Consider the following 17,806-nt stretch of genomic DNA (forward strand, 5'->3'; position numbering starts at 1 on the left):
TGTTCCAGGATGCCAAGTACATGCACAGAAGTGGTGTACTTATTGGTTCTCTATGGCTAAAGAACAGCCTGGAGTTACAGCTGCAAATGTTTTTAATGGCTTATATATCAAAGCCCTTTAAGCATGCATGCCCAACATTTGAACATTTGCTTATATGTCATATACACATATTAAACTATACAACATTCTTTTTTACAGTGCTGGGAATCCAAACTGAGCCTGACAGGCTAAGCAAGTGTTCTACCACTGAGCTACATTTCTAACCCCAAATACATTTTAAAATAAATTTCCACACAAATGAATTTAAAATCATGTTTATTTGGAAAAAAGGTACTACAACACTTTGCACCTCCAAGGAGCAAGTACTTTAGGCACCACTGCCTCCATCACAGCCATGACAAAAGTTCGTTTTATTATTTTTTTACTTATTTATTTCTGAGGTACTGGAGATGGAATCCAGGACCTCATACATACTAGGCAAACGCTCTACCACTGTGATGCACACCCAGCCCAAAGAGGTTAATTTTAGAACAATGCAGACTGAGTTTTTGTTGTCCCAGCAAAGTTTGTAAACATACAACCTCCCGCTCCATTTTTTTTATCTAACACTGGAGATTGAACCCAGGGTGCTTAACCACTGAACCACATCCCTAGCCCTTTTTACATTTTACTGAGGGACAAGGCCTTGTTAAGATACTGAGGCTGGCTTTGAACTCATGATCCTCCTGCCTCAGCCTCCCGAGCCACCAGGATCAGAGGCGTGCGCCACCATGCCCATCTCTTTTTATTCCTTTTCTGTAAAGCCACCGGACCTTAGTAGTACTAAAATGAGTCACACCGGCGTCAATGACCACAGAAAGCTGTAATTCACTGTGCCCGGTTACAATCACGTGTAACTCAGGAAGCAGTCAGTCCACTGCTCCCTTGACAGCTCGTCGCTCTCAGAAACGTCACATCCGGTTGGAACCTGTTATGGTCGCCAGAGGTGAGCGGACTGCTGAGGGAGGGCGGAGATCTGACGCAGGCGGAGCCTTGGTGGGGCGGGGTGGGGCGGAGCCCTTGGTGGGCGGGGCGGGGCCCTGGCGGGCCGAGCTCGCGGGCGTCCGCCGCCCCGGCAGGCGCTGGTGTTGAGCTTTGCAGCTACGGCGGCAGGTGAGAGCTTTTGGCTGGGTAAAGATAGGCGGGAGGCAGACTCTGGCCTGTCAGCGCTCCGCGATCGGCCACGCGCCACCCCGGCCCGACCAGACCCAGCAGGGAAAGGCCACCGCACATTGGGGAGGCCTGGCGGGGCCCAGGAGTGACGTGAAGGCCCCTGACCTGAGAGTGCCCAGCGGGTTGTACGTCCTTCTTTCTGCCCGCTTCCACCCCCGGTTTTCACTCGAGCTCTGCTGGTGCTTCACCTGACAACTTCTAGACTCACAGGTGGGGAGGAGACCAGGTCAGCACTGCCAATTACCCTCACCCCCAAACACTCCACCGCTGTGGAAGAAGCATCCGGGCTGGCATTGCCTTCCCTGCCTTGGGGTGCGTCTGTTCAAACTCTTCCAGCCCCTCAAGCAGAAACCCTGTGGATTGGGGCCAAACTCCTCTTGCAGTGACTCAAGGCGGCCAGCCCTGCTGAAGGGATGGGATGGGAGGTGAATGGCCCTTAGCCTATTGCTTTGAAATGGTTTATATTACCCTGGTGCCTGCATATTTTTCCCTCCACTTGACTTCTCCTACCCTTTTCTGGTTTTCCTGCCTGGCACCCCCAGCAGTGAAACACAAGGTTGGACCAAGGCCTCCAGGGTAAGTGACCTAAACTCCAAGCCAGCAAGGGCCATGTCATCCTGTGGCGGGGGAGGGGAGACTTTCCCAGGGAAAAACCTTTTGCTGAACCTCCCTCCACTCCCACCTTACCCTCTCCTCAGTTTCAGATGGGAGTGGGGGCAGAGCCAAAGACTAACTAGGATCCAGAGAGGTGGTGGACTCTGAGACACTACAGGGACAAAGAAATGGACTGCTGTGAATTATAAACACCGTGTGCCCATCCTGGTTGCCCCAGTTCTAGCAGATGATGTGATACTACTGGGGTGACTGCCCAAATTAAAAAGAGGAGGGAGGCAGACCTCCTCCTTTCACTCTGAGGTACCCCACCCTCTGGAAACACTTAAGCCCCACTAGGAATTTCAGGCTCTGGTGGAGTTTTGGGGGAGGCCCAGTACTCTGAGCACAGCAGATCATATGTAATTCAGCAGTTTTAGAAGCTCGAATTCTGGGACTGTCAGAGAAGTGGGAGCTCTTACAGAAGGAGAGGTCCCTCCCAGTGGACATGTGCTTCTATGTGACCCATTCCTGCTACCCCTTCTGGCAACTTCCCTGGGATCAGGGAAACTGCTTCCTACCAAGATCCCTCTCTCATTACTATAGGGCAGGTACAGCAAACCAGGTAGCAACAGCAACAGTTTTCTAACTGCATGCCAGTGGCAGATATCAGCCCCTCAGACCTTTGGTACAGTGGTCACCCACTGCCCACATCACTTTACCACCACTTTGTACCTGGCAAATGACACTCATATTCCCCAACCTACTCTCCCAGATCTGTACCAAGACAGTGTTTCCCATCATTCCCCTTTGTTCTCATCCATCTTGTCTCCTTTTCACCCCCCCCCCCAGGTGGTTTTCAAAGATTTCATCCTCACTGTGGTATCACAAAAGCCTTGCTTTATCTGGAATGTTTTTTTGTATCAGAGATTGAACCCAGAGGCACTTAACCAGTGAGCCACATCTCCAGCTTTTTTTTTTTTTTTTTTGAGATAGGGTCTCATTAAGTTGCTGAGGCTGGCTTTGAACTTGGGATCCTCTTGCCTCAGCTTCCTGAGCCACTGGGATTACAGGTGTGTGCCACTACACCCAGCTTATATCTGCATCTTGAAACCAGTGTTGAGCAGGCTAATGGTGACAGGACTGGAAGTGGCTGTCCTGAATCTCTTGGTATCAGGACATCTCTGCAAGGTCGCTGAGGTGGACAACCCCAAGGAAATCAGCAGGTATCAGCAGGTGAATGGGAACTCCTCTCTCTAGGTGGCACCTCTGTATGAGGAATGGGAAGCTTGAGGCAGCTGTGCTGGAGGAGGGGAAAGCCAAATAGCACTCAACAACAAGCAGTAGGCATTGCCTTTCTATTCCTGAGCTTGGGATTAGGGGTCCTGCTGAGTCTTCCAGCAGTGGACTTCCAGAAACCCATACTCCTGGGCTTATATCTGCTCACCTTCACCAGCCACCTCTCTGTATCCCTTCCCTTCTCAGAGAGAGCCCTGCCATCAGGAAAGCAGCACAAGACCAGGACCTACTGATGGACCTTTTTCAGGACAACCCAACAGCCGTGGTGCTTTCCTAAGCTGCAGAAGACCTGGGCACACCTTCTGGAAGAGCCATGATGTTCAGGAGGGGTAGGGGCAGCTCTCAGCAGTGGCCTGGCCTGAGAGGGGAGTGTGGTTGCACAGGCCACCTAGGTATGCTCAGAGCTGCCCTGCTGCTCATCAGCTTACCATGGGGGGCCCAAGGGATGGCCAGTGCCAACCTCAGCACTGCTCTGGGCCACACTGTGCCATTGACAGAGGGTCGTTACTTGAGCATTGGAGATGGCTCTGTGATGGAGTTTGAGTTTCCTGAGGAGAGTGAGGGCATCATTGTGATCTCAAGCCAATACCCAGGCCAGGCAAATGGAACAGGGCCTGGCCCCACACTGAAGGTCACATCCCTGGACACAGAGGTGCTGACCATCAAGAATGTGAGTGCCATAACCTGGGGTGGTGGGGGTGGCTTTGTTGTAAGCATCCACTCAGGTCTGGCTGGACTGGCTCCACTCCATATCCAGCTCGTGGAACCTCATGAGGCCTCACCCATGCTGATTGAGGAGCGGAGAGATTTCTGCATCAAGGTGTCACCTACTGAAGATACCCCTGCTACCCTCAGCACCAGCCTGGTCCACTTCTCGGAGAACCCAATACTCTACATGCTCTTGCCTCTTATCTTTGTCAACAAGTGTTCATTTGGTTGTAAAGTAGAACTTGAGGTTCTGAAGGGGCTCCTGCAGAGCCCCCAGCCCATGCTTCTGGGCCTCTTGGGCCAGTTTCTGGTCATGCCCTTGTATGCTTTCCTGATGGCCAAAGTCTTCATGCTGCCCAAGGCCCTGGCTTTGGGCCTCATCATTACCTGCTCATCACCTGGAGGTGGGGGGAGCTACCTCTTTAGCCTCCTTCTTGGAGGGGACGTCACCCTGGCCATCTCCATGACTTTCATCTCAACTGTAGCTGCCACTGGTTTCCTGCCACTGTCCTCAGCCCTCTACAGCTATCTTCTCAGCATCCATGAAACTCTCCATGTGCCCATCTCCAAGATCCTGGGGACCCTGCTATTCATTGCCATCCCTATTGCAGCAGGAGTGGTGATCAAGTCCAAGCTCCCCAAGTTCTCTCAGCTGCTGCTTCAGGTCATCAAGCCCTTCAGCTTTGTGCTCATCCTGGGTGGCCTCTTCCTGGCTTACCGCATGGGGGTATTCATCCTGGCAGGAGTCAGGCTACCCATTGTACTGGTGGGCCTCACTGTGCCCCTGGTTGGCCTCTTGGTGGGCTACTGCCTGGCCACATGCCTAAAGCTGCCAGTGGCCCAGCGGCGGACGGTCAGCATTGAGGTAGGGGTGCAAAACAGCCTACTGGCTTTGGCCATGCTACAGCTGTCCCTTCGCCGCCTTCAAGCAGACTATGCCTCCCAGGCCCCCTTCATTGTGGCCCTGAGTGGTACCTCAGAGATGTTGGCCTTGGTCATTGGCCACTTTATCTATAGCAACCTGTTCCCAGTTCCATGAGGCACCTGGGTCAAGCTTTTATCGCCCAACCACCACACTCCATCCCCTGTCCCCACAGTTCTTGTGTACCAAAGGCCTTTAGTTCTCATGCACTATGCACTCAGACAAATCCAAGCTTATTTTTTTTACTGGTTTTTTATTCTCCAGCTTTCAGTGCCAAAGAGGCCATGCTGAATTAGGTAGGTGGGCAGTGCCCAGAAAATATATTTCAATAAAAGAGAGAAGCAAGCTCGGGTCCCTTCCAGTTTTTGCCCCTTAGGACCTGGAGGTGGGGGAAGGAAAAGTGTGTGTGGATAAGTGTGGGCCAGGGTAAGGGTGAGCTTGAGTGGCACGGTGACCTCTGCCCTGGCTTTCTCTATCAGTTCTTGCCATTTAGCCCCTCACTGAGTGAGGTGGCCTCTTGGTTCTGGATGAAGGGTGGGCAGATGGAAGCAGAGGCATGGCTTCCCTAGGTGCTCTCAAGCTCAGTCGGGTTTCTGCAGCCAAACTAGAAAGGAGGCAGAAGAACATAAGGCACTATGGTCAGCTTGGCAGGACTGGGCCTGTTGTGTTACTGAGAGACGCAATCTGGGATTGTACTGACCTGCCCCACTAGCAGACTGGGAATTTAGAGGGGACTGGGTCACCGGTACAGGCGACTGGATTTCCTGGTCATTTCTTCTCCCAAGCCCCAGCTCGTACCTCCTCCCAGTCCTGGCCGGGTGGACGCGCCAACTCCCTGCACAGTTGCAGCGAAAGGACCCGTCAGCCTGGGAGGTCCCAGGGTCTTTGCGAGTCTGCGCCCCACAGCAGCTAACTCCTCTTCGAGGGGCGGGGCGGGGGCGGGACCTAGGGGCGTGGGTAAGGCGCACGGGCGTGCCCCTCTCACGGCTTCCGGCGGCGGCGGGTGGTTCCGGCGCGCGCCCGGGGCGGCAGCGCGCGACTGGGGGCCGTTGGGGTGCGCCCTGGCCCTAGTGGACGCCTCCGCGGCCGCCATGCAGCTGACGGTGAAGGCGCTCCAGGGCCGTGAGTGCAGCCTACAGGTAGGGTCACCAGGCCCGAACCACCTTCCCCGGCTTGCGCAGTCACAGCCTCCTGGCACAGGGACGGGCAGGGCCCGAGGACGGGAACGGGGCGGCCGGACCAGGGAGGCCGGGAGAATTGCCCTCTGGAGGGGACGCGAGGCTTTTGTCGCTCAGGGGTCGCGGGCTCAACCCCTGCCTCCCACCCTCGGCCCGGTCAGGTGCCGGAGGACGAGCTGGTGTCCACACTGAAGCAACTGGTCTCCGAAAAGCTGAACGTCCCCGTGCGCCAGCAGCGACTGCTGTTCAAGGGCAAGGCCCTAGCAGGTAACAGGGAGTGGATACACCCAGGGAGCCCCGCAGGAAGTCGGGGGATGGGGTGTACAGGCTAACTCCGGCAGCGTGGTGGATCTGGGCGCTGGCTCTCGCGCCGAGGGAATCTGTATGCACCACAGCCAGATGCCGCAGCGCTCCGCTCTGACTGCTTGAGGCGGTATCATTTCCGGGGCCACTTCTATGGCTGTGGGTAAGGAACCCCACCAATCTCTTTTTGGCAGATGGGAAACGACTGTCAGATTACAGCATTGGGCCCAATTCCAAGCTCAACCTAGTGGTTAAACCTCTGGAGAAGGTGTTACTTGAAGAAGGCGCCGCCCGGAGACTGGCCGACTCCGCATCTCCTCCTGTCTGGCAGCTGATCTCCAAAGTCCTGGCCCGCCACTTCAGTGTAGCAGATGCTAGCAGGGTATTAGAACAACTGCAGAGGGTGAGAAGGGACATCTAGTCCCAGCTAGTCCCAGCTAGTCCCAGCCCCTGACTGTCACAGCATATTCCTCCCCACTGGCACTGCCTGAATCCTCTTGGCCTTCTCTCCTCAGGATTATGACAGGTCCCTGAGCCGCCTGACACTGGATGACATCGAACGCTTGGCCAGCCGCTTCCTGCACCCTGAAGTGACTGAGGCTATGGAGAAGGGTTTCTCCAAGTAGCATTCTTGGATTATGGGAAGGAGCCCGAGGCTAGGCCACAGCTGCATGTTGCATTAAATGTATTCTCCTGTTGCAGTTTGGCTCATAATAACAATAATAATAGCGGCTGGTATGTACCAGGCTCTTGCTAGGTGCTAGGCACTACTCAAAGCACTTGACCAGGGTTCTCTACCACCCCTGCAATAGAACTGAGACAGCACGGTGGAGGCACCTAGCAATGACATGGGAGAGCCCAAATCTGAGTCCAGCCAGCTTGTAGAAGTGCCTCAGTGTGAGGAGGAGGAATGGGCTTTAGCATTTCACATTTAGCCCACTGAGAATAAGCCCTTGAGTGATGTGCCCCCAAGCCTGAAAGGGTAAGCAGTTGGCCCCTGCTGCCCAGTCTTGTCACCTGACCTCTGTGGAGTGTGGCACAGCCCTAAACAAATATCCACAGGAGGGCAAGTGACAACCAGCCCTGGGCCTCCTCAGCTGCTGCAGCCAGTGTGCTCTTGATAAAGGAAAAGCAGGAACCTGGGAGTCAGAAAGTCACCCCACCTCTGTGGCATGACTTGAAACGAGTTTCTGTGCTACTTTGGTCCCTGACCATTGAGTCTGTGCAGACCTGAACCAATTTCCTTCCTCCTTACCCCAGCCCAGGGTGGAGAGTCCTTACAATGATCTTCCACCTTCTATTCAATAAACAAACCGAAGCCAAAAGTGAAGCTATAGCCAAGCATGGGCCAGAGATGGCATGCCCTTGGTGACACAGCTCTTCTCTGGGGCACCCTATCTGCTTGTCTCCTCCTGGAGATGAGTAGTTCTCGCCCATAGGGCAGACAGGTCACTTAGCAAGACAGTGTCACAGCTCGGACTCCATCTCGGTCTCTGCACCTAGTGCTTGCCCACAGTATGAAGACGATGCTTCCCATGCTACCTGTATACAGGGGCTTACACTTTGCACACACCTCATTGCCTGAGAAGAAACCTCAGGGTGCTGGAGAGAGCCAGAAGTATGGACTCAGTAGCAGTGGTTCCTCTTTCATCCTGCACTGTGCATGGTGCTAGAGGTCATGTAAGTACCTACCTTCTCCTTGGAGGAGGCCCCCAGGGGTGGTAGAGATCAGAAGGCAGCCGTATGTATTCGGTTCTTCCACTTTCACCTTCTCCATGTGGTCAAGGCTGGACCTGCCTTCCCTGCCATAGGCCCTGCTGCCTGGTCCTTATGGGGTGAACACTGGATCCCCATACTGGAAAGATGAACAGAGGCCTGAGATCAAAGAACAGACAGTGGCCTCTGGCCCTTCCTGAGAGCTGGAGACATCACATAGCAGGTATCTGCTTAGGAACATCTGTGGTCTGCCGGCTTACATGATAAACTTACAATACTCTCATTTATTTTGAGTCAGGGAATGTATTTTGAAAATTCACACTAAAGGTGCATGTGAGACTTTTATCCAAAAGGAACTCTATTAGCTAGGCTGGTTTTGGTTTCCAATAAGTGTTTTAACAATAAAGGAAACTTAATGGCTTAGGAAACTGAAAAGTCCAGGGTCCTGGCAGTGGAGGAAGAAGTTGACCAGATATTTACTTTCTCTCTGCCTCCCTGTGCATCCTCCACTATCTGCTTTATCCCAGGCCAGCACCTCTGGGGATCAAAAGGTGGCTGCCTGCAACTTCGGTGGAACTCTTTGTTCACTGCTGGTGAGGAGCACCTTCTCTCTGTAGATTAGCTTCTGTCTCAGATGTCCCCAACAAATAAATGCTATTGTTATTGGTCAGGACTGCGTCTTGCATCCAATTATTCTGGTCAGGATGGAGGGTGGTGGCCAGCTCCCTGGAGCTGTGTATGTGGTCTCGTCTCTGTATACATGGGCTTCCTGGAGGAGAGCTAAACAGGTTTCCTGATTGGTAGCTGCAAACAACAACTGTCTACTACAGGGGATGTGTGTATCAGAAAGATCAGGACTACTTGGTGGGAGTGAAGGAGGGCTAGAGGGAGGTTCAGACAGCAAGAGTATTTTCTGAGATTTGCAACTTGCTGTGCCCTATACTGAATGTTTTCAAAGATATTTAAACTTTAGACAAGGATTCATTGTCCCCATTTTATAGGCAAAGAGACAAACCTTGACATGGTTATTGAGTTCCTTATGCCAGTGCTTCTCAGCTCTGGGTGCCAGAGGCTGGAGCATGGTGGTTGGTGGTTCCCTTCAGCCAGAGATGAGAAGGAAATGTTCCTGATATATATGGATGGTATAGTTGGGGGTTTTGCCAAGTGGCTACCTGTGCACTGAGGGTTCTAAATGGAGGGTCCCTTAGGCATCACACTCAAGCCTGTGAGAGGCTGTGGGACAGTTACAAAACTGGGGAGTCTGGGTAAGAGCACAGGTCTGGGAAAGGCTCAATGTTGTGTTGTTGCCTTGAAAGACTGCGGGCACCATCTGCTGGGTGGTCAGACATATAGAGGTCAGGAACTCAGGGGAGATGGGGTTGGACATGGGGACTAAGGAGTAAGGGGTACCTCAGGGTATGTGCTGAGAGTTTTGCTGATAGAAGACAGGACCCGAGAAACGAAGAAGATACCCTTTGAAGGTCAATCACTGAATTGTTCTAAGCCTTTACTATGCAGAGTTCATAGCTCGTTTCAACTTAACCTGACTACCAAATACTGGGAAGTGGAGGAGCCACTTGAACCCAGGCCTGGTCTGATCTTCAAGCCTATGTAAACATGCGCCTTTGCACCCAGCTGAGAAATTTCAACTAGAGAGGAGGCAGAGGAGTATACCTCCAACACAGGAAGACAGAGACAGCTGGAGTGGGCTTAGGGGAGGCCATCTAGTGCTGCCAAGATGTGAAGCAAGGATAGAATGGAGACTCCTCCGGAATTAGTAATGAGGTTGTTGGCAATGCTGGATGAAGAAAGCCACTATATGGTGGACCTGGCAGTGAGAGAAGATAAGGAGGTGGCCATAGTAACTGAGGACCCCACATTTCAGGCACTGTGCCCTCCGAGACAAGTGTCCATCCCAAAATGGTGTCACTGCCCCCTGCCCAATACCAGGAGACCCAACACTGGCCCCTTATATAGGAAGCTTAGGACAGTACCTGAGCCCCAGGAATGTGTGATCAGGATAATACAAGGAAATGGCAGCATGAGTGAAGGGCCCAGATACAGTGGCCTCTCCAAGACAGAAGTAGTCTTTCAGCTGGAATAAGATGTTTGGGAGGCCATTTCTTAAGGGACCACAAGAGGGTCAGAATCAAGGGGAGCAGCATTTGAAGTGAGGCTTATTGAGTCAGAGGTGCCCAGGCAACAACATTTTTTTTATTTTTATTTTTTAGTTATAGTTGGACACAACATCTTTATTTATTTTTATTTGGTGCTGAAGATCATCGAACCCAGGGCCTCGCACATGCTAGGCAAGTGTTCTGCTAAGACACAATTCCAGCCCCATGATATCCTACTTTCTGGCCCTACAAGATGCTCCAGGTAGCTGGGCATGGTTGTACATGCCTGTAATCCCAGGAATTCAGGGGACCGAGGCAGGAGGATTACAAGGTTGAGGCTAGCCTCAGCAACTTAGCGAGACCCTAAGCAACTTAATGAAACGCTCTTCCAAAATTTAAAAAATAAAATCAATTTTTTAAAATGGCTGAGGATGTAGCTTAGTGTAAAGCACCCCTGGGTTAAATCCCTAATACCAAAACAAACAAACAAACTCCAGGCTCATCATGTAGTTATTCTGGTTATTCCTGTTCAAACCTAAGAATCAGCCATTTCTTTTTCAAAGAGCCCTAGTTCCTTTTAGTGGGGAGTGGTATTTAGAAACTAAGATGTATGTGCAGAATATTCTCATTGCTACTGGGGTGTCATTGATTCCTGGACTCTTTTCACAGAGCTTGGAAACACATATATTTTTAAGAAATCACACTTTCATACTGAAACCTCCAATTACAATCCAGCATCACAGTTCTTTCACACCTTACCTCATTCCACAGTGAGAATTCTGATTTCTGACAACATCAATATATTTACTCGTTTTCTCTACCAGATACAGTCTATCTTAAAAGTATGTTCAAAATAGCTTCACACTCACTTCATCCCTACCATTATCAACTGCAAATATGCTAAGAATAAAGCCAATCCTTTTTGTCCCACAAAGGGACCACAGTAAGAGAGCTGAGCTTAAAAGGTATTGCACTACCTTGTCTCTATGGTTTCATCATAAAGGCTCAATTTTGCTCTGATTCAACTACAGCATTTTATTTTTTATTTCACTCTTTCAAATTTACTTTTGAACACGTGAAATATTTACATGCTTCAAAAGTCAAAAATACATTAAAAAGAAATATTCCAAGAAATCCCCTTACCCATCTTAATTTCTTATAAATGACTACTTTGATGATTGTTTATCCTTTTTTTCAAATAACTTCATTTTTATCAGAAATTCTCATTCTTTTTAAAATAACTTTTTTAGTTATAGACAGACACAATATTTTTATTTTGTTTATTTATTTTTTTCTGGTGCTGAGGATCAAACCCAGTGCCTCACATGTGCGAGGCAAGTGCTCCACCACTGAGCCACAACCCCAGCCCAGAAATTTTCATTCATTTTTATTGCTGTATAGGACTAACATGTGAATATGTTATAGCTTATTATATTTAGTTTATCTCTTTATTGAGGGACTTATGCATTGTATCTAATAGTTTTCTATTATCAATCGTGTTACAGAAATTTTATGTATATGTTTCATTTTGTGGAGTAACTCTTACATGCAGTAACTCTTACATGCATGACTGCTGATTCAGAGACAGTGGTGGACATCTGTCTACCTTAGTACTGATTCATCCAACAAGATGCAAATCACCTACTGCATACATTACACTGTACTGAGTTCTGGGGATATATTAAAAAACTGAATAAAAGAAAAGGCACAAAACAATATCAACAATAAACAAAACAAAAATATAATTTCAGATCATTAGAAATTCTATACAGCAAATTGAAGCCAGGTGTGGTAGCACACTTCTGTAATCTGAGGTACTTGGGAGGCTGAGGTAGGAGAATCACAATTGGAGGCCAGCCTGGGCAACTTAGTGAAACCCTATCTCAAATAAAAATAAAAATGGTTAGGGATGTAGCTTGGTGGTTACAGGCCCTGGGTTCAATCCTCAGTACTGATAAGAAAAAGAAGAAAGAAAAGGAGCTGGGCTTGGTGGTATACACCTGTAATCCCAGTGGCTTGAGAGGCTGAGGCAGGAGGATTGAGAGTTCAAAGCCAGCCTCAGCAACAGTGGGGTACTAAGCAACTCAGTAAGACCCTGTCTCTAACTAAAATACAATAAAGGGCTGGGGATGTGGCTCAGTGGTGGAGTGCCCCTGAATTCAATCCCCTGTACTGCCCCCCCAGAAAAGGAGAAGGACAAGAAGAATAATAAGAGGAGGAGGATGAGGATGGTGCCTTTACTCATAAAAAAGGAGAAGAAACAGGAAAAGAAGGAAGGAATGAAAAAGAAAATCAAAGAGTGTTGAAGGTGTTCAGGGAGAGATGGTTCCCATTGGGGGCTAGTAGTGGAAAGGGAGATAAGTGTAGTTTAGAGATAAACCCAAGAGGACTTGCTTATATAGCTCAGCGTTTAATCATTCCTTATGATTACAAAGAAGGAAAACGGAAGATTGGGGCTGGAGTTGTGGCTCAGCGGTAGAGCGCTTGCCTTGCATGTGCAAGGCCCTGGGTTCACTCCTCAGCACCACATAAAAATAAATAAGTAAAATAAAGGTATTGTGTCCAACTACAACTGAAAAATAAATATCTTAAAATAACAGAAGATCAACACAACCACCCTCAGAAATTTCATGTCATTTTAAAAACTTTTTCATTGCTATTGTTAGTGTGGATTAAACCCAGGGGTTCTTAATTACTGAGTCACATCCCAGCCCTCACCTTCATTTTTTTATTAGAGATAGAGTCTTGCTAAGTTGCTTAGGGCCTCACTAAGTTGCTGAGGCTTGCTTTGAACTTTCAATCCTCCTGCCTCTGCCTCCCAAGCCTCTGGGATTACAGGCATGCACCACCATGCCCAGCTAAAAACTCTTTGATTGTAAATGTCACCTTAGGTCCCTAAAAAAAAAAAAAAAAAAAAAAAAACTGGAAAACATAAAAAAGTAAGTTAAAATCATCTACCATTCCATCACCCAGAGATCCTGAGTACTTACACACTATCATATTTTTAAAAATATCTTTTAGTTGTATATGGACATGATACCTTTGTGGGGTTTTTTTTTTTCATTTTTTTTAATGTGGTGCTGAGGATCAAACCCAGTGCCTCACATATGGTAGGCAAGCCTCTACCACTAAGCCACAACCCCAGCCCCAACACAGGTGTATTTTCCAAGGATTTCTATGCATACACTGTATGATATACTAAATTGGTATTTTGGTTATTACAGTTTTTGCACTGCTTTTCCACATATTAGACCTATTCCCACTGCGGATACTTTGGTTGAAGTCCCTGTTGACTTGCCATGTCTGCACTGGTAGGTTTCCCTTTCACATAGCCCAGTCCAAAATGCTCCTTCTAAGAATCAAATTGGATTGGTTCATCATCAACTGAAAAGCCCTCTTGTTTGGGCCAATGGGTGTGGGGTAACAAAGCCATATCCCTAGGGAGGATACAAGACAGGTCATACTACTCACTCTCTGAAAATCTCTGCAGGGGTGTCATTTCTTGGGGACCACTGAAGCTGGAAAATAGCCAGGGCAGGTATCTGGCCGCAGGCCAGGATTCCTCACCCAAGACCACCAGGTAAACTGAGGTAAGACCAATTTGCATTAGTGCATTGAGCTCTTAAGGGTACTCTAAGGGGCGGGGCTTCGTGAAGGAGAGCTGATTGGCTGGGCAGCCAAAGACGTCTCCGGGATTGCTGGGCCGGGTCAGCTGGGTGGGAAGCAGTAACGCGCCCATTGGAGCCATTTGTTTGCCTGTTTGAGCAGCCACTTTAGGAAGCCCAAATCGCCTCCTGCTCTGATGCATGGAGTTTTGTGAGGGAACCTTAGCCTTCCAGGCCCGAGGGTAGCACAGCTAGCTTGAAGGGAACAGATCACACACTTGATGGCCTTGTTAGGGAATGTTCGCAAAGGCCCCCTGGGATTGAGTCGTGTGCAAAAGGGCAGAGTTTTTAGAGGGGACTTCAGTCTCTCTGGCTGATGGGATCAACGAAGGTCCCTCTCTGAGCCGTCACGGCTGGAACTGACTATGCGACAGGCCGACTCACCAGTAGCTGGTCTGCGCAGGCGCGGGAGGGGTCAAGCGTTAGGGGCGGGGTTTCAGACAGGAACCAAAGAATCTCGGCACTCAGCGGAGAGGACTAGCTGTTGGACTAGCGCTCGGAGGGTGGGGTGGAAGGCGGAGCAGTGGTGGACATGCAGGCCCCAAACTCAAGTACAGGCAACACGGCGGGCCGTGAAGGCAACACGGCGGGCCGTGGAGGCGACGCGGGCCGTGAAGGCAACACGGCGGGCCGTGAAGGCGACACGGGCCGTGAAGGCAACACGGCGGGCCGTGAAGGCGACGCGGGCCGCGAAGGCAACTCTGCGGGCCGTGAAGGCAACACGGCGGGCCGTGAAGGCGACGCGGGCCGTGAAGGCAACTCTGCGGGCCGTGAAAGCAACACGGCGGGCCGTGGAAGCGACGCGGGCAGTGAAGGCAACACGGCGGGCCGTGGAGGCGACGCGGGCCGTGAAGGCAACTCTGCGGGCCGTGAAGGCAACACGGCGGGCCGTGGAGGCGACGCGGGCCGTGGAGGCAACACGGCGGGCCGTGAAGGCAACACGGCGGGCCGTGGAGGCGACGCGGGCCGTAGAGGCAGCGCGGGCCATGAAGGCTACGCGGGCGGCCGTGGAGGCAGCACAGCGGGCCGTGGAGGCAGCACGGCGGGCCGTGGAGGCAGCGCGGCGGGCCGTGGAGGCAGCGCGGCGGGCCGTACCTGCCAGGGTGCTCGCTGCTGCTGCACCTGCAATACTACTGATATAGTGGTAGCTGCTGCCCGTGCATGTTACAGTGCTGCACCAGGTTCTGGCACAGACGGGTCTTCATCAAACAGAGGGCGTCTAATCCGGCCACACATGTTGTATCCTACCCCAGGAGACAGCGGGTCTGACTGTGGCAGGGATACAGGTAGCTTGGGAAAAAGAGAAGGGCAGAGGAGGTAGCAGGTCGTCCTGGAAAAGGAAACCCGCTATTGCACACATTCAAGCAGAAGGGCCGGGCCGCCTGGGAATGAGGGGCGGGTGCTATGAGAGCAGAGAATGAACAGGGTGAGGCTGTGGTGGGTTAGGACCAGGGATAACCTGAGGAGTGTGGAGGGAGGTCTGAAGGGGTTTAGATTAGGATGGCCTGAGATGGGATGTGGAAGGACCAAGAGGCTTGACATACAGAGAAACCGAGTTTGGATGGTGCCTTTACTCAGTCTTCACCAGTGCCCTCAGGGTGCCTTTCCCCAGCCCTCTGGAAGCACAAATCGCCCACGGATCCCTGGCTCCAGATGGTGAACCACACCGAGGGGTGATTAACAAGCAACTTATGGTGAGGGGCAACGTTCTGGCCATGTAAGTCACAGAAGGGGCTGACAGTTAAGGGTGGGTGCCAAGTGGCTGGGTTAGTCTCGACCTGGGGATACTACATTGGAGACATGCAGACAACAAGGTTTAGTTCTAAGGAGAAGGAAGGGTGTACTGGGCCACTCTGCCTAAGGGGTTCTGTAATAACAAGTCCCCAAAGGTGTTGCTTTAGATGTGAAGTGTCCCCCAAAAGCTCATGTGTGATATAATGCAAGAATGTTCAGAGGTGAAATGACTATGTTATGAGACATGTAACTATTTCTGTTAAAGTCAGATTTTCATCCCTGTAAACAAAAGACCTAACAAGTTTATTTTGACTCATGGTTTCAGAGGTTCAGTCCATGCTCTGCTAACTCCATTGCTCTGCATGTGAGGTGAGGCAGAATACCCTGGCAGAGGGACATAGCAGAAGAAAGGCACTCAGGACATGACAGCAGGAAGCAGAGGGAGAAAGAGAAAGTTCTGCTAACCAGAGACAAAATATAAACCCCAAAGCACATCACCAGTGACCCACCTCCTCCAGCCACACCCCACCTGCCTACAGTCACCATCCTGTTAATCTGTACTCCACTGATCATGCATAACTCTCATAATCCGATCATTTAACCTCAGAACATTCTTGCATTGCTCAAAGATGAGCTTCTAGGGGACACCACATATCCAAACCATAACACAAAGGTTTGGTGTAATACATACCTGAGGAGCAGAGCTACAAAGACAAGAACTTACTACCTCCAACTCAATTTTCTTTTTCCCTCACTTTTTAGCAAATGGACATCTGAAGATGCTCGCCTCCTCCGGATTTCCATCATCAACTGTCTTGAACAGCTTTCCCTGGTGTTGAGGACCATGCAGCTCTTTGGGCCCCCCATTCCCCGCTAAGCCTGGGAAAATGGATCCAGTTTAACATTATGACCCATTTCTAGGCAGTACATGGTTCCCTAGGGCAATGATTCCCAAAGTACTTGCTACTTAAGTATGGGGATCTAAATAAAAATTTATTAAGATTAGCCCTGGGGCACTTAAGAGTCCTCTTTTTTTTTTTTTTTTGGTATGGTGCTGGGGATTGAACCTAGGGCCTTGTGCATGCTAGGCAAGCACTCTACTCACTGAGCTATATCCCCAATGCCAAAAGTCCTCTTTTGTTTGGTGTTTTACATGTTTCTTAATGCAGAAAATAAAACTAAGTTAGTCATCTGCATCCGTTTTCTCAGCCTCTGTGCCTCCACATTTTCTTGCCTTTTATCCTTGTGTTGGGGGGGGGGGGTTCTAGGATTCAGATAATACTACAAATTAATTGAAGACAATTTCAGAAACAGAAGAGGATCTGGGGCCAGTGGCACATGCCTGTAATCCCAGCAGCTCGGGAGGCTGAGACAGGGGGATCATGAGTTCAAAGCCAGCCTCAGCAAAAGTGAGACCCTAAGCAACTCAGTGAGACCCTGTCTCTAAATTATTTTTTTTAAAGAGAGAGAAACTTTTTTTTTATATTTATTTTTTAGTTTTCCACAGACACAACATCTTTGTTTGTATGTGGTGTTGAGGCTCGAACCCGGGGCACATGCAAGCCAGGCGAGCGCGCTACCGCTTGAGCCACATCCCCTCTAAATTAAATACAATATAGAGATGAGGAACTCTTCTTAGGTTTAGAGTTCTATTCATATATGAAATATATAGCAGTAACATACAGTGCATAATTTTCACAAACGTAAATTCTTTCTTGAGTTGTTTTCACATAACCTTTTCTGACTTCTAAAAATTTTTCCAAAAACACATTATCAAACAAAAACATGAGATGCACTGTAATGTAATTGCTGAATATGTAGACCATTTCCCACTTCTTCCCCCATTTTTTTCTTTTGGTACTAGGGATTGAACCCAGAGGCACTTTACCACAGAGCCACATCCCATAACCCTTTTTATTTTGGGGGAGGGCGAGTACTGGGCATTGAACCCAAAGGCACTTGACCACTGAGCCCCATCCCCAGCCCTATTTTGTATTTTATTTGGAGACAGGGTCTCACTGAATTGCCTAGCTCCTTGCTTTTGATGAGGCCAGCTTTGAACTCAAGATCCTCCTGTCTCAGCCGCCCAAGCTGCTGGGATTACAGGAATGCACCACTGTGCCCGGCTATTTTTTATTTTTTTCAGATAAGGTCTCAGTAAATTGCTTATGGCCTAAGTAGCTGAGGCTGGCGTTTGCCTTCAGAGTTGCTGGGATTACAGGTGTGCACCACCATACCCAGCCTTCCATTTCCCACCTTTAATAAGTAATGGTTTCTCTGAGATTATGTGTATAATTGAATGGATGGTTATTCCCTTCAGATACTTCCAAGAATTAGAATTACTGAGTAAACCATTTACTT

At 49.8% G+C, this 17,806-nt stretch overlaps 3 protein-coding genes across 11 annotated transcripts; all 3 read left to right on the forward strand.

Annotated features, from left to right (window-relative positions):
- Nucleotides 1-791: 791 nt before the first annotated feature.
- On the forward strand, nucleotides 792-5,262 carry Slc10a3 (solute carrier family 10 member 3). 7 transcript variants are annotated; one of them, XM_077793768.1, is made up of 4 exons: nucleotides 1,095-1,152; nucleotides 1,755-1,788; nucleotides 2,800-3,029; nucleotides 3,289-5,262. In XM_077793768.1, the coding sequence occupies exon 4, from the start codon at nucleotides 3,416-3,418 to the stop codon at nucleotides 4,847-4,849; it is 1,434 nt and encodes a 477-aa protein (XP_077649894.1). In that variant the 5' UTR covers nucleotides 1,095-1,152; nucleotides 1,755-1,788; nucleotides 2,800-3,029; nucleotides 3,289-3,415; the 3' UTR covers nucleotides 4,850-5,262. The 7 variants fall into 7 exon arrangements, with proteins under 7 accessions (XP_077649893.1, XP_026236873.1, XP_026236872.1 ...); XM_077793767.1 differs by lacking the exons at nucleotides 1,095-1,152; nucleotides 1,755-1,788 and adding an exon at nucleotides 792-985; XM_026381088.2 differs by lacking the exon at nucleotides 1,755-1,788 and having other exon boundaries at nucleotides 1,049-1,152; nucleotides 2,800-3,039.
- A 456-nt stretch (nucleotides 5,263-5,718) lies between these two features.
- Nucleotides 5,719-8,599, forward strand: Ubl4a (ubiquitin like 4A). Of its 3 annotated transcripts, none has more exons than XR_003300079.2 (5): nucleotides 5,738-5,871; nucleotides 6,072-6,177; nucleotides 6,408-6,616; nucleotides 6,729-8,152; nucleotides 8,457-8,599. XR_003300079.2 is itself a non-coding variant. In XM_026381086.2 (4 exons), the coding sequence occupies exons 1-4, from the start codon at nucleotides 5,824-5,826 to the stop codon at nucleotides 6,837-6,839; spliced, it is 474 nt and encodes a 157-aa protein (XP_026236871.1). In that variant the 5' UTR covers nucleotides 5,719-5,823; the 3' UTR covers nucleotides 6,840-8,599. The 3 variants fall into 3 exon arrangements, 1 of the variants encoding a protein (XP_026236871.1); XR_003300080.2 differs by having other exon boundaries at nucleotides 6,729-7,893; XM_026381086.2 differs by having other exon boundaries at nucleotides 5,719-5,871; nucleotides 6,729-8,599.
- A 5,572-nt stretch (nucleotides 8,600-14,171) lies between these two features.
- On the forward strand, nucleotides 14,172-17,711 carry Lage3 (L antigen family member 3). Its single transcript, XM_077793849.1, has 3 exons — nucleotides 14,172-14,950; nucleotides 15,300-15,428; nucleotides 16,208-17,711. Exons 1-3 carry the CDS (start codon nucleotides 14,244-14,246, stop codon nucleotides 16,320-16,322), a joined length of 951 nt encoding a protein of 316 aa, XP_077649975.1. The 5' UTR covers nucleotides 14,172-14,243; the 3' UTR covers nucleotides 16,323-17,711.
- The last annotated feature ends 95 nt before the right edge of the window (nucleotides 17,712-17,806 follow it).

Source organism: Urocitellus parryii, chromosome X (assembly GCF_045843805.1).
Source record: "Urocitellus parryii isolate mUroPar1 chromosome X, mUroPar1.hap1, whole genome shotgun sequence".
NCBI classification, from domain to species: Eukaryota; Metazoa; Chordata; class Mammalia; order Rodentia; family Sciuridae; genus Urocitellus; species Urocitellus parryii.

What these genes read in the sequence shown, in the direction of transcription:
- Lage3 (XM_077793849.1), top strand. Translation starts at nt 14,244, where the DNA reads ATGCAGGCCCCAAACTCAAGTACAGGCAACACGGCGGGCCGTGAAGGC. An exon ending in CTAATCCGGCCACACATGTT is followed by an intron (nt 14,951 to 15,299) that starts GTATCCTACCCC and finishes AGTCTTCACCAG; the next exon opens with TGCCCTCAGGGTGCCTTTCC. An exon ending in AGGGGCAACGTTCTGGCCAT is followed by an intron (nt 15,429 to 16,207) that starts GTAAGTCACAGA and finishes CTCACTTTTTAG; the next exon opens with CAAATGGACATCTGAAGATG.
- Slc10a3 (XM_077793767.1), top strand. Translation starts at nt 3,416, where the DNA reads ATGATGTTCAGGAGGGGTAGGGGCAGCTCTCAGCAGTGGCCTGGCCTG.
- Ubl4a (XM_026381086.2), top strand. Translation starts at nt 5,824, where the DNA reads ATGCAGCTGACGGTGAAGGCGCTCCAGGGCCGTGAGTGCAGCCTACAG. An exon ending in GCCGTGAGTGCAGCCTACAG is followed by an intron (nt 5,872 to 6,071) that starts GTAGGGTCACCA and finishes CGGCCCGGTCAG; the next exon opens with GTGCCGGAGGACGAGCTGGT. An exon ending in CAAGGGCAAGGCCCTAGCAG is followed by an intron (nt 6,178 to 6,407) that starts GTAACAGGGAGT and finishes TCTTTTTGGCAG; the next exon opens with ATGGGAAACGACTGTCAGAT.